This window comes from Lynx rufus, unplaced genomic scaffold (assembly GCF_022079265.1).
Source record: "Lynx rufus isolate CCGP_SWC_20201006 ecotype Redwood Valley unplaced genomic scaffold, mLynRuf1.p SCAF_2, whole genome shotgun sequence".
In the NCBI taxonomy this organism is placed as follows: domain Eukaryota; kingdom Metazoa; phylum Chordata; class Mammalia; order Carnivora; family Felidae; genus Lynx; species Lynx rufus.
In genome coordinates this window covers 136,931,697-136,946,689 of record NW_025814834.1, presented here as the reverse complement: position 1 = coordinate 136,946,689, position 14,993 = coordinate 136,931,697, and the positions used below count along the sequence as shown (strand labels likewise).

The following is a 14,993-nucleotide window of genomic DNA, read 5'->3' as shown; positions in this document are numbered from 1 at the left end:
TTTTAACGTTTATTTATTTTTGAGACAGAGAGAGACAAAGCATGAACGGGGGAGGGTCAGAGAGAGGGAGACACAGAATCTGAAAGAGGCTCCAGGCTCTGAGCTGTCCGCACAGAGCCCGACGCGGGGCTCGAACTCACAGACTGTGAGATCATGACCTGAGCCGAAGTCGGCCGCTCAACCGACTGAGCCACCCAGGTGCCCCATCCTTTTAAATGACTACATAGCATTCTGGTGTGTAGGCGGACCATCATTTGTTTAGTTATTTGGACACTGGCAATTTTAGTGCTTTTATTAATTTTTAAAAATATTTTTAATGTTTATTTTTTGAAAGAGAGAGAGAATGGAGGAGGGGCAGAGAGAGATCACGACCTGAGCTGGTCAGACACTTAACTGACTGAGCCACCCAGGTGCCCCAATTTTAGTGCTAAAAGCACTTAAAAAATGCCTGATTATTCCATAGAAATTCTCTAATGCTTCTGTAACAAATAAACTCAGAGTTATGGGGCCACTTAAGACCACAGAAAGAGCAAAGATCACAGAACCTGAACTCTAATCTCCTGTCCAGAGTGTCTGTACCATCACATAAAATGGCTTCCCTGAATATGTTCATACAGCAACATTTAGGTGCCGGGAGGAGTTTTGCTTCTGTTAAGAAAAGTACTAAATTGTCTCTTTGGAAACAATTTAGATTTATCGCTCCCTTTAGCACTGTCTACCGTTACATTTTAATTTGACAGTATTTCTATGAAACCCACAAATTCCAAGGTTCTCTCTCTTTCCCTTTTCTAGCTTATTTCCTATGCTCTCATCTAAAGAGGCAATACAAATATAAAGTGAGACCAATTTACACATTGTTGAAGTGACTTAATCTAGAGAAATGTCAGGGAAAGAAAAAAAAAGTGAATGGATTCACGACCTATTTATGAAGCATTTTAGACAGAATTTCAGTGATTTGGGGACATAGTGGGTGAGAGAAAAGGAAGAGACAAGGCACTGTATAGTGCCCTCTCATAGTCTGATCATCCTTCACGTTAGTGAGCTCCACTTTGCCAAAGTAGAATTAGGGGGAAAAGTCCCAACCTCCCTTGCTACAGAACTGAGGAATGTGACTAAGGTTCTACTAATCATGTGCTTTGATTTAGAAGCAAAGAATGTGGGGAAACTGGCTGGGTGGCTACAGTTCATTTTTGCTGGTCTGACTACAGCAGAGGCAATATATTCTGGGGTTAGTTTTAACAGCAGGAGTTTCCTGGCCACAATGGATGCAGCTGGTTCTGGGGCAACCACAGCAGCTCCCTTACCAGGCCAGTTCCGTTGTATAGTTCCAGGACTTGTTTGATGAATACCCCTTCTTACACAAACATGCCAGGGAGATTTCCATCATCTGTATGTAAGAAATGGATAAGAAACAGATATTGCTATTTTAACTATTTCTTGGTATATTTCCAAAAATCTGCTTATGCTATTTTTTCATGTACTGATTAGGGAATCATCTATTGATTTCATACCATAGAAGATGAGAATTCTATGGTCTTAAACCGCCTACTCAGTAACATACATTTCCCCTCCTCCAGTCCTCCCAATATAACATAATTTTTGTTAAATTGGTAGTGTTTGTTACTATGTAAATGTTATTCATAGCTGATCCAAATAACAGAAGTAATTACATTCATTTCTTTTTGTACTTGGTGGGTTTTTCTGGAGTTGTGTCCCTTTCTATTTGATTTTCTGTGTACCTATCACTGTATTTTTATATGCTTTTCTTTTCCTCCAACCAGATTTATTGAACATAACAAAATTCTGTACACAAAGTGACCTAGATCTTTCTTACTAATATTTTGACAAGTCAATCTGTGAAGGGTCCAAAAGTGGCTTACTGTAAAATTAATAGAAAAGTGCCCAATGCACACTAAATAAATGGCCTAACAACTGGAATTTTAATAGTTCTGTAAGATAATTAACATAGGTAGGATTGAACCCTGATGACAGGCTGATATAGAACTGATAGGGGACGTCAAGAGGCCATTTTGTGCACTGCCACTGTGATGCCATCATTTTCCGAGATCATAATGTTCCCAGTATCTGATTCTAGACACACCACAAGAATATCAGTGGGGACTGAGGTTAGCTTAGCTGCTTGCTGGTCTAGAACAATGATCAAACAGTTATCACCCCAGCATGTTCATTGGACTGGGCCCCATGGCAGCCCCGATCAAGCCCTTGTGAATCTGTGCCATAGGACCCCAGCAATGAATGGATTCCTCATTATGTCTTCCAAGGGCTGCTCTAAGGTCATCTCCATCGTGTCTGCCATGAGCCCTGGCCCACATCTTTATATACCTGAATATCCTTGCAAAAGTCACATACTCCCTTGGCACCTCAGTTTCTTATTGGCAAAATGTAGATAAAAATAAGAGTTCTTCATGGGTTTTTGTGAGGGTTAAATTAGTTAGTATACAAAAGAACTTGGACGGTGCCTGAACACAGTAAGTATTCAAAAAAGGTTAGTCTTATTACTACCCCCAATAGTAAAGCCAAGAAAGGAGAAGATGGGAATGGATATGATTGCCATATGATCATAGGAAGAAGGTTAGCTGTGAAAGGATTTTCTTCAGAGACTGAGACAAAAATCAAAGAAAAGACAATTTTACAGAGGAGAGGTAAATCTTAACTGTGTGAAGCATGAAGCCATTTAAGTATCTCATTGTATAATGTTGCACAAATTGCTTTATCTTCTCCTTCTATTGTTGTGGGTTTTCCAGCTGCTTGGTGCCCAGTTTTGCATTCTGAGGTCCCACAGGGATATATTTCATCAGAATCCATGGCTCTGGGACCCCTGGGTAGCTTAGTCAGTTAAGTGTCCAACTTCAGCTCAGGTCATGATCTTACAGTTCATGGGTTTGAGCCCCATATCAAGCTCTGTGGTGACAGCTCAGAGGCTGGAGCCTGCTTCAGATTCTGTGTCTCCCTCTCTCTCTGCTCCTCCCCTGCTCATGCTCTGTCTTTCTCTCTCTCAAAAATAAATAAACATTAAAAAAAAAAAAAAAAAAGAATCCATGGCCTTGACTGACTACAATTGCAATGCTTGTATTTAGAAAAAGGAAACAAATCTAGAAAAACACCAAGTGGAATGGTCAGGTAAGAGAGGGTATAATATAAAAGCACATTACAGGGATGCTTGGGTGGCTCAGTGTGTTAAACATCTGACTCTTGGTTTTGGCTCAAGTCATGATCTCGCTGTTTGTGAGTTCAAGCCCTGAGTTGGGCTCTGTGCTGACAGTGTGGAGCCTGCTTTGGATTCTCTCTCTCTCTTCCTCTTCCTCTGCCCCTCTCCAACTCATGCTTTTCTCTCTTGCTCTCAAAATAAATAAACTAAAAAAAAAAATGCACATTACAAATAAAGTGTCACTCCAAAGAACTCAAAGCAGGATCTTGAAGAGATGTCTGCACACATGTTCAATGCTTCATTATTTACAATACCCAAGAGATAGAAGCAACCAAAATACCCACTGACAGATACATAAAGGAAATGTGGTGTATACACACAATGGAATGTTACACAGCTTTCCAAAAGAAGCAAAATTATGTCACATACTACAACATGGAATAAACTTGAGAACATTATGCTATGTGAAATAAACCAGTCACAAAAGGACAGTCAATACTGTATGATTCTACTCATGTGAAGAGACTAAAATAGTCAAAATCATACAAACCCAAAGTAGAAAGGTGGTTCATAATATGAGGAAACATGCATGATACCCTGTTACAAGAAAGAAAAAGATATAGCCTTTTTATTCTCTTCAGGCCTTCAGCTGACTGGATGATGCCCACCCACACTGGGGAAGGCAATCTACTTTACTCAGACTATAGATTCAAAGGTTAATTTCATCCTCTCACAGACACACCCAGAATGTTTGGCAAATGTCTAGGCACCCAGTCAAGTTCACACACAAAATTAGCCATCACAGTGGGTATACCTATTTAATGCACTAATAAATCAAAGCTTAAAGAGAGGGAGAGACTTTGTCAAAGACATACTGCTGAAAAAGCTGAGCTAAATTCCAACTCAGAAGGATTTGGCTCCTAGACTTGGACCATTGGGTCATTCTACTTCCTTTTAAAAACAAGTTTATGGAAGTCACACAAAATTACATTTGTAGTGGACACCAACAATATCAAAGCAATTTTATTATCGCTTAATACATCTTTAGAGGGGCAGTGAATAGAGACAGGGAGGAACAGGGGGGACTGAGATTCAGGCTACATAATTCCATTTCTTTTTCACTCTATTCCATCATGACCTGTGCTAATACATAGGCTTACATTTAGAGAAAGATTATAATGGTTTTAAACATGGAACACTAAGATAAAGTAGTTATTACTTACTCTGTTTTTAAAGGCATGTGTTTTTAATTTGCTGATTTATTTATCTTATGTCATCTCTACGCCCAATGTGGAGCTCAAACTCACAACCCTGAGATCAAGAGTTGCACACTCTTCTGATTGAGCCAGCCGGGTGCCCCTAAAAGCATGATTATATCAGACCTAGAGCATTTTCTTTTACAAAGTGAAATAGAACAGTCGAACTACTGATCATTTAGTCAAGCTTCTTCCCATAACTTCTGACAACACTACAGTACTATAAGGAATCATATCAAGCATAGAAGCATCTGCTTTGTGTGACCCATTTATTCAAATAAGAAAAGAAAATAATGGAACATAGGGAGAAACAATGGAAAATAAGAGTATACTACCTTGGGATTTTAATCCGTAAGGCCCTTTTATGACTCCTTAGAGTCTTTTTTAAATTTTTAAATTTTTTTTTAAATGCTTATTTTTGAGAGGGAGAGAGAGCTCACATGCACAAGCAGGAGAGGGGCAGAGACAGGGGGAGACAGAGAATCCCAAACAGACTCCATGCTGTCAGCACAGATGCCCATGTGGGGTTTGAACTCATGAACTGTGAGGTCATCACCTGAGCTGAAACCAATAGTCAGACACTTAACCAACTGAGCCACCCAGGCGCCCCTCCCTAGAGTCTTTTAATAAAACAAAATGTTAGTTGTCAGAATGGAAGTCTTTGAAGCAGAAACACCATGTAACTAGAGTTCCAAGAAACATAAATATGAGCCTTGCCCTCATCAGATAAAAAATTTTCAGTGTTAGGAATTCTCTTTCAGAGATAGAATATGAAGCCTCTGTAATTGTACTTTGTTTATATCTTTTCCTTTTTTTAAAAATGTTTACTTATTCATTTTGAGAGAGAGAAAAACAGAGAGAGTGCACATGAGCAGGGAAGGGGCAGAGAGAGAGAGAGAGAGAGAGAGAGGGAGAGAGAGAATCCCAGGACAGAGCCTGACACAGGCCTCAATCCCACAAACCGTGAGATCATGACCTGAACTAAAATCAAGAGTTGGTTGCTTAACCTATTCAGCCACCCAGGTGCCCCTTAAACAAGAATATTTTAAAACTGATTTGTTGAGCTGTAGGGTTTTCTGGAACATTGATATTCTTTTATGTGAAAATGTTCCATTAAGGTCGTGTGTGTGTGTGTGTGTGTGTGTGTGTACAAAGGGATGGAAAGTAGACAACATGATTGCCAAACATTGCCAATGTGGAGTCACTATTTTCCACATTTTGATACTTCTATTAGGAAATTACAGCTGCATACTAACTTGCACCACTTGGTCCAACAAAATAGGGACATTTCCTCCAAGATGATAGGAAACACTATTAGATACCAAATACCTTTCCCCTGGAGCTCAAGTTCTCAGATTCTAGCCCGTCTCACATGACTTCTGCCACATGACCCCACAGAGTTTCAGTCTTTAATAACTGACATATTTAAGTTACTAAAATGGCTGAGAAAAAAGTTTAGCTTTAAATGCGAATTATTTCTTTTTCTGTCATTAAATATATGTTTTATAGCCAAAAATTAATGTATTTAACTAAGAATAAAAATGTACTTCTGACCTTAGGATTTTGTGCCGGCTGTCATTTTACACACACACACACACACACACACACACACACACACACACAGCATTTCACTAACCTAATCAACAGTGGAGACACAAGAAATTAGTGTATTCAGACACTCATTTGTTCTGTAGCCTATGGGGAATGGGCCAGAAACTAGAAGGTCATTTGAATTTAAAATCTTCATTTGAGAAAAGCATGCTGTGAGTCTAATATGTAATTTAGCAAACAAAATACACATGAACAAAACATCATTTCTCTTATGAATAAGTTGGTGCTATAGTTTTCTTGTGTAAAGAATGTTCTCACAGGAAATATAAAACCTAAGCAGTAATCAGAATATTATTCAACTTTCTGGGGCAATTTAAACCTCAAATCAGATGACCACAGAATAGAAGCCACTGCAGTCTTGTTTCAAAAGAAAAAAACAAAAACAAAAGAAAGAACAATACCCCTCCTATATCCACCAAATAAGAACCCCAAAACTGCACTTTCAGTCAAATGAGGTATTTTGGGCCACATAACAAAAAGATACGTTCTTTCTGCTTTTATTTTTATGCACTGCTTTTCAGTTCTACAGAAATAAAAGCTATGCCAAACTTTTAACTCTTTAACTGCATAATTCTATATGAATTACATAATATTTTGTTTCTAGGATAGAGACCCAACTTTTGAGGACATATTGTATACATTTCAAAAGACAACTACAAAAATTGTTTTTTCACATTTCCACAAATACTATGCAATTACTAAACCTGTAACATCTAGTAAAGAGAGAAGCTGTGAGAAATGACAATGCATTTAGAAAAAATTACAACCCCCCCAACATCTTTTGTAAATACCATTTTATTACAATTAGAGTGCATTACATTTACATATCAATATTTTTCATTTTCACAACCTTATTAGGGAAACTAGTGCAGTAAATGACAATGGTGGTTTTAAAAAAGCCAATGGGAGCCCTTCTAAGCTTGTGACAGAAACATAATGGGACCAAAGCCAGGTTCTTGTGCAATTTGTAAAGCCCTTGGTTTGCAGTTATTAGTGCGGTGACTTAGCTCATCGAGGACTCTGTGTCGCATTTGAATAACTAATGTTTCAAATTATTAGTCATTCTGATTTATATTCATCCCTGCAGTTTCCATTAATTTAATTACCCCTGCCACCAACGTAGTTGCTTTTGTTACTGCAGTTTGAACTCTGGCTTCCTTTTCCCAGGGAATTAATTTGTTGGGTTTTTCCAGATGATTGCACTCTTGCAACTTCCACACAGATTTTATAACCTTGATTTTTTTACTTTTCTTTTTGCCACATTTTTAGAACTATTTAACACATATTTAGAACATATTAAGAAGCTTCCTGCAGCAAACTTCAAATGACATAGCTTACCCCAAGTTTAGCACAGTCTGACGGTTCCTCTGGAAATACAAGCGGGTGGAGGCTTTGGAGCTTGCTGGAGGGACTCAGCCTCCCCCTCCTCAGCCTGGGATAAGCTTGAACCCTTTTTTGACCATCCCGACTTTGCCTCTTATCTAACCTAAATTCTTAATCTCCCACCTGTTCTCATTTCTGTCCTTTCTCTTGTCAAGGCCCAGAGCAGCTGTTCTCAATGCTTTGTGTTGAAACATTCCACATGATACTCAGTAAAAGCCTGAGTATCTCTTACTCTTGCTCGTGATTGGGTTTTGTGGCTCTCCTCTGGACCATCTCCAAATTCTCCTGCTCAGTTCTAGCAAGCTGGCCTAGAGTTCTCTCACAAGGATCTGACTAGCACAAGAATTAGCTCGTGGTTAAAACCCTTCGGCTCAGGACTGCAACTGCCTCATACTGAAGTCATTTCCCTTTCATTCTGAGCTTGCAGTCATCAAGGATTAATGCTACCTTCAGTGTTTGCCTAAATGGTAATGCTTTCTGGAACGGAAAAGAGCTGTGGTGATTTTGTGGGGATAACAACGATAACATGAGTCACCTCAGGGTTTGGCGTAAATAATTCAGAGTTGACCTGGTCTCTCTGAAACACGTGATGACCTTGAGACACGAAAGAGTGAAAATGAGTGCCTAGAGCTCAGGAGAGTGATGGGGGTAGAGAGAACTATTTAGGAGACATCTGGGAGACAGGTGTGGCCAAACCTTTTGCCGAACACACTGTGATTACAGGTGAGCAGCTGGGAAGGAAGCCAGATCACAAGGAGTTCAAGACCATCCATTCTAAAAGTTAGGCAAAGTCAAGAAGGAACAAGACGGGAGTGTGTTCGTGCAGAGGCAGGTACAGGTAAAAGCTAACAATGTGAGAACGGAGTGTTTTGAGCCTTCTCTTAGATAGACGGAAATTGGCTTTAGAGAAATAGAGAATTTCTTGGGGGAGGGGATTATTTTAAAAATAAGAACAGTTCGGGGCACCTGGGTGGCTCAGTAGGTTGGGTGTCTGACTCTTGATTTCAGCTCAGGTCATGATCCACAGTTGTGGGTTTGAGCCCCACGTCAGGCTCTGAGCTGACTCTGAAGCCTGCTTGGGATTCTCTCTCTCTCCCTTTCGCTCTGCTCCTCACAAGTGTGCACCTTCTCTCTCTGTCCCAAAATAATAAACTTTAAAAAAAAAGTAAGAACAGTTCTCTCCATATATTTATTAGGGCAGCACGATTCAGTAGCATTTTCTATGGTAATGGAAATATTCGATGTCTGTAATGTCCAATATGGTGCACACTAGCCACATATGGCTCTTCACATTTAAATTTCAATTAATTCAAATGAAATAAAGTTAAAATTCAGCTTCCCAGTTATACTAGCCACATTTCAATTGCTCAATAGCCACAATAATTAATTGAAATTTAAGTGTGAAGAGCCACATGTCGCTAGTAACTATTGCATTGGAAAGCTCAGAGTTAGGGTTATTACTACCTAAAGTAAAAGATTAATCTGGGGCGCCTGGGTGGCGCAGTCGGTTAAGCGTCCGACTTCAGCCAGGTCACGATCTCGCGGTCCGTGAGTTCGAGCCCCGCGTCGGGCTCTGGGCTGATGGCTCAGAGCCTGGAGCCTGTTTCCGATTCTGTGTCTCCCTCTCTCTCTGCCCCTCCCCCGTTCATGCTCTGTCTCTCTCTGTCCCAAAAATAAATAAACGTTGAAAAAAAAAATTAAAAAAAAAAAGATTAATCTGAAAATACCAGTGTCTTCAAACAATACAAGTTATTTTACCTGTATCACATGCAAACCAATCAGTACTGGGGTGTGGTGGTGGGGAGGCTTTATCACCACCTAGTCATTTGGAGATGCTTGTTTCTTCCATCTTGTGTGGCTGCCATCTTCAACATAAAGTCCTCAAGGTTGCTGTGGAGTACAGAGGATCTCTTGGGAGGTTCTATGGGCCACATTTAGAAATGGTTACATCACTTTACCTTCTCCAATGGCTAGAAATAAATCACATGGCCCTATGTAACTACAGGCTAGGCTGGAAAATATTTAACCGTGTGCCCAAAAGGAAAAGGAAACAGGTTTATAGACATACGACATTACCCTGATACATTTATCAACAAGAAAAAAATTAAATTTGCTGACAGTTCTGGGATCAGTCTCCAATAACTTCTCCATGAGGAACTGGAAATGAATCTTAACCAGTGTGCTGGAGACGTGCATCTGGTACAGTTCTAGATGTAAGGAAGAGACTAAAAGATCAAAATGGGCCCATGGGATTAAACATAAAACAAGGATCAGGAGGAAGAAATGGAATTAAAATAGAGAGTAGGAAGTGTGAGTTTTGCTGAGAGAGAATCACATCTTCCTCCAAAAGGAAAACAAAGGGAAAGTGTGAGAATATAGAGATTTTGAGGTGAAAAGGGGAGAAATGACAGAACCTTGGGTTGAATCACTTTGTGTTCTCTGAAGACAGAAGGAGGAGCTGTCTGCTGGGTACAACAGGGCTGGGGAGCCATTTGTGTAGGTGCTTAAATGAAGGGAAGAGACTTGGCACAGGTACTGTGAAGAATGGCTGAGGCATTTGCTGAAGAATCTGGAAGGAATCAGTTTAACCTGGAGACCATGATCTCTCATAGGATGTCAGGTAAACTGGAATGCATATCTTCTTTTTCTCTTGATAGATATCCCTATGGTAAGCCATAGCATCCTGTTAATCTTGTTTTTTTCATAGCAATGGACTTGGAAAATATAACTTAAACTTTTTCCTTCTGCCATAATTAATATACCAGTGTAAGCGTAAAACATCAAAGCTAGTGAATAGATCAGCATGCAAAATTTTCAAGAAAGATGAATAGAAAATACTGAAGCTAGTGATTCATATTTTGACATCGGATGAATTGTCAACACCGCATCATTTGACATTTGAGAATCACATTACTTCTTGTTACTAAAACTAGGAAGAAAATACAAATATTCTTTCTTGGAGATATTGAAAAATCTTGGAATCACAACCAATAGTTTAATATTATCTTCTGTATTTACCTCTTACTCCCTATTCTACCTCTTCAACTTCCTCTGTACCCATGGTCTTAAAGAGATCTCTTAGAAAACATTCATTATTGGGGTGCCTGGGTGGCATCAGACTTCAGCTCAGGTCATTATCTCACAGCTTGTGAGTTCGAGCCCCACGTTGGGCTCTGTGCTGACAGCTCAGAGCCTGGAGCCTGCTTCGGATTCTGTGTCTCCCTCTCTCTCTGTTTCTTCCCCACTGGTCTCTGTCTCTCAAAAATAAACATAAGAAAAAAGAAAACATTCATTATTTAATATGAGGTGGGGTGGGAGGGCAATATCTCACTTTATTTGGTTGACTTTTATTTTTTAATCTGCCCAGATGTTCTTCCAGATCTCCTTATTAGTCCATGTGCATTGGGGCTGACTGACTTCCAGGCTCCAAAGGTGACCGTTAAGATCCAAGCCTGGCCAATCAGGCCATTATACTCCCCTGCCCACATTAATGGGCATGAACCAAGCCAGACCAATCTAAACTTCCCTTGAGATTTTAACTGGAAACAATGTGAGTTCTGAGGAATGTAAGTCTGGGTACTTGTAGGCATCTTTGTCAACACACTGGGACAGCTTGACCTGAGAATGAGGTCAACATGAGGCAAAAAAGATCCAATAGTTACAGAGTGACAAGACAGAGATACAGAGACAGAGGCAGACAGGGACAGCAAAACAGAGACAGCCTGGAATTTATTAAGTCCCTGGATCCAGCCATACCTGAAACCGATGCCCCTGAGGATTTCAGTTATATGAATCGAGTTCCCTTTGTAACATAACCTAGTAAGAATTAGGCTTTTGCTACTAATAGTGGAGAAAGTCCTGACAGTTAAGCTTTAAAAGTAAAGGTTCAGGCTGAAGAGGAGAGAAATTAGAACAATGGAATGCAACAAGTAGTCCCTGCATTTTTATCTCCCTCAAATCTTTGACCTTTTTGATAATAGTACTTTTGACATGTCCCAGGGGACAAGAGTAGAAAAGAAAACAAAAGAAATGAAGCCGCTTTCTCAATTGCTGAGAAAGCTCAGAGAAGACCTGGAGAAAGATAATGTAAAATCTGGGCTTTGTCAGGCAATTCACTTGATAGTGTCTCAACCCAATACTACTGCCTATTGGTTACTGGATTAAGTCAGACAGGTTGGTCAGAGTTGTGTTAAGACATAAGGGGATTCACATGGGTTGAGCGTCAGTTTGCACATTAGTGGCTATGTGACATTAAAAAATTGTTATATATCTTATGGTCTTCTGTAACCAGAAATGGATAAAATATCTTCTGTGGCAGAGACAGCAATTATCCCCTAATATCCATTATCTCCTTCACCCATAGTAACAAAATATTTAGCTAAGCACATGCCTTCTCATTTCCCAGTCTCCTTTGCAGCTAGGTGTGGCCATATGACTAGGTTATAGTTATAATCATGGGATGCAAGGAGCACTGTCCACTGTAGATTTGGGGAATCTTCCTTAAGAGACAACTGATCATATGGTTAGTCATTTAAAAGTCTGCAAATGCCATTAATAGGGAATTGGTTAAATTATGGTACATCCTCCCATAACCCTCCCAGACAGGATTAGCAACATTTATTAGACACCCTGATAGCACCCTGTTTTTCTCCCCAGTTAGACATGTAATGATATTTTACTTTTTAGAATTATTTAATACCTGCCTCCTCTATTTGACTGTAAACTAATGAAGGCAGGGACCATGAGGGCAGGCATTCTATGCCCAGTGCTTAGCACCATGCTGAGTATACAGTAGATGTTTAATATCAAATGTCTAACAAACACACACAGAATATTATGCAGCCACTTAAAAGTATGATAATGTAGAATTGTTTATTGACATGTCAAGTTACTTGTGATATAATGTTAAATTAAAAAATCAAATTATAAAATAGTAGATAAAGCATGATCTCATTTTTATAAAAAGAATAGCTATGTATACAGATACCTTGATCAAAATGTTAATAGTGGTATGATCATGGATTATTTTATTTTCGACTCTTTGTACTACCTAAATTTAAAAAATAATAACATTCATTTGATCCATTATTTTCTAATCTACAGGTCATTTTCATTTTGAAAAAAATCAAGCAGATTTAAAACAACTTTTTTTCTCACAAAATTTCACTTGAACATATAGTAATCAATTAGAAAACATTAGAAGCAAACTGGATTTCTGAATGCAAATCAAAACATTGGATTATATTCACCTTGATGCTATTTCTGATTAAAGTGGGCCTCTTACAAAATGATCATTATGATACTTTCATTTCTGTATGAGATTCATTATTTTAATGTCCATAATTACTCCTTAGACTCTTCTCTCTCTTGTTATGCACATTCCATCTTAGGATATGGAGAATGGAATACATCTTAATTTCTTATTCTATTCTATGTTTTAGCTGAAGACAAGAAAGATAAAACATAGTTAAAAGGCAATGGACTTCTAAATGTAAGACAATGTCAGCGGCTGCTACATTTAAAGCACTTCTCTTACATGAGGCAAGTTTGCAGAGGTGGTTTTTTTCCTAACAACACACCAAAAAGTTACCAATTCTAAAAGAATATTCATTTTAAGCAAACACTTTTGATAGCCTTACTGGTTATAAAACTATAACTGGGATTTTTTTTTTTTTTTTTTTTTTTTTAAATAAGCTCTATGCCCAAGGTGGGGCTTGAACTCATGACCTCAAGATCAGGAGTCACGTGCTTTTCCGACTGAGCCAGCCAAGCACCCCTATAATTGGGCATTTTTAAGATTAGCTTATAATTTTCTCTTTTAAAAGATACTAGTTTATATAAACAAGACATTTACAGATAATCTCTACAAAGCAACATAACCGTGGATATCTTAAAAGTTTAAGTATAATTGCACTTTTTTATACAACAGTTAGCATTATTGTGGGGAAATGAAAGATACTTTTGTGTGTAAATTCCATTTCCCAACTAAGTGTAATTGAAAAGTTTCATTAAGGGGCAATCTAAAATTAAAAGAGGAAAAGAAAAAAAAATAGGGTAAATACCAGATATTGCAATCTGTCTTTTAGTAATGTTAATTTCGTTGTTCTTCCTAGTTTCAGTCCATGGACACAAAGACCTCAGCACCATAGTAAGAAGTCACACTATGACCTACAAAATGTGACAGCCCCGGGAGAACTATTACACCGTTATTCATTTTCTGTAAAATGTCTAACAGAACAGAGATAAATATTGTGCCTGGGAACCTGAATCACACAATACAAATCATTTATAATACAAATTGTGACGAAGAACGTGTGCTGTGCAGCAAGGCTCTACGTGTTCTTTGGACGCTGAAAAAGTTCAATGACGCCTTATACTCTTCATTTCAGATCTAGGAGCATAAAAGCTGGGTTCTCTAAGTAGGATTTCCACAAATTAGAGAAGCGTGACATTGTAGCACCATCGATAATTCTGTGATCAGCTGACCAGCTCACGTTCATTATCTGTGCCTTAAACACTTCTCCTTTCTCGTTAAATCGGGGAAGGACCTAGAAATAAGGCAAAGAACAGAGTCAAACTTCACTTGCTCCAAGTACAAGCTTTAGCAACAGCAATGGTGAAAGATTAGGCAACCCCCCTTCCTGTGACAGAAAAGAAAGGGGCATCCCAACGACTTGAAAATTTTTCCCATCTCTGTACCTGCCTCAAGCTTTTCAGTTTCTCCAAGGTACTTCCTGTCTCCTGTATAATTTCCTTATATACAGTAAATCTCTTCTCAGATTTCAATTTGTTTTTAACAGTTATTTATTGAGCAGCTACTATGTGCCAGGTACTCTTCTTGACTCTGGGGCTAAACCAGTAAACAAAACAAATAACAATCCTTGCCTTCCTGGAGCTAACATTGTATGGAGAAAGAGAGAAAATTAAGATAAATAAGCAAAATACATAGCAAGTTAGAGAAAAGTACAAAGGAAAAAATAAAGCCATGTGGAAAGGGGAGAGAGTGTAGGCAGTGGCTAGATGTAGGCAACATTTTTTGTTTGACAGGGTGGGCAGGGAAAGCCTCACCATCGTTTCCTTACTGAAGGCAGCGAGGAAACAAGCCAGATGTATCTTCAAAGACAGACAGAGGGGAAACATGACTTTGGAGTGTTAGAGGAACAGCAAAGTAGGCAGGGTGGCTGCAGTGGAGGGGCAGGGGTGAGAGGTGGGAGATGAGGTCATGGATGGAGCAGAAAGAAAGTGGGGCACACTGTCAAGGGCAATGCTTCTCAATCTGTTTTTGGTAAGTGACTTATTGTTATTAAAATTTTTTTTTAATACAGGGGCGCCTGGGTGGCTCAGTTAGTTGGGTGCCTAACTTTGGCTCAGGTCATGATTTTGTGGTTCATGGGTTCGAGCCCTACATCGGGCTCTGTGCTGACAGCTCAGAGCCTGGAGCCTGCTTCGGATTCTGTGTCTCCCTCTTTCTCTGCCCTTCCCCGACTCATACTCTCGGTCTCTCTCTCTCAAAAATAAAAAAAAAAATAAATAAATAAAATAAAATTAAATAAAATTAAATAAAATTAAATTAA

General features: G+C 39.0%; 1 protein-coding gene and 1 pseudogene across 4 annotated transcripts in view; both read right to left on the bottom strand.

Moving 5' to 3' along the window:
- Positions 1 to 2,017: 2,017 nt before the first annotated feature.
- Positions 2,018 to 2,305, bottom strand: LOC124514592 (ragulator complex protein LAMTOR5-like; annotated as a pseudogene).
- Positions 2,306 to 12,272: 9,967 nt separating this feature from the next.
- The window catches only part of DBT (dihydrolipoamide branched chain transacylase E2), a 55,360-nt gene continuing 52,639 nt past the window's right edge, over positions 12,273 to 14,993 (bottom strand). For all 4 annotated transcript variants that reach the window (XM_047084317.1, XM_047084318.1, XM_047084320.1 and 1 more), the window contains one exon: positions 12,273 to 13,967. In XM_047084317.1, coding sequence (XP_046940273.1) covers positions 13,800 to 13,967 — 168 coding nt within the window. In that variant the 3' untranslated portion in view covers positions 12,273 to 13,799. The remainder of the gene's footprint in view (positions 13,968 to 14,993) is intronic.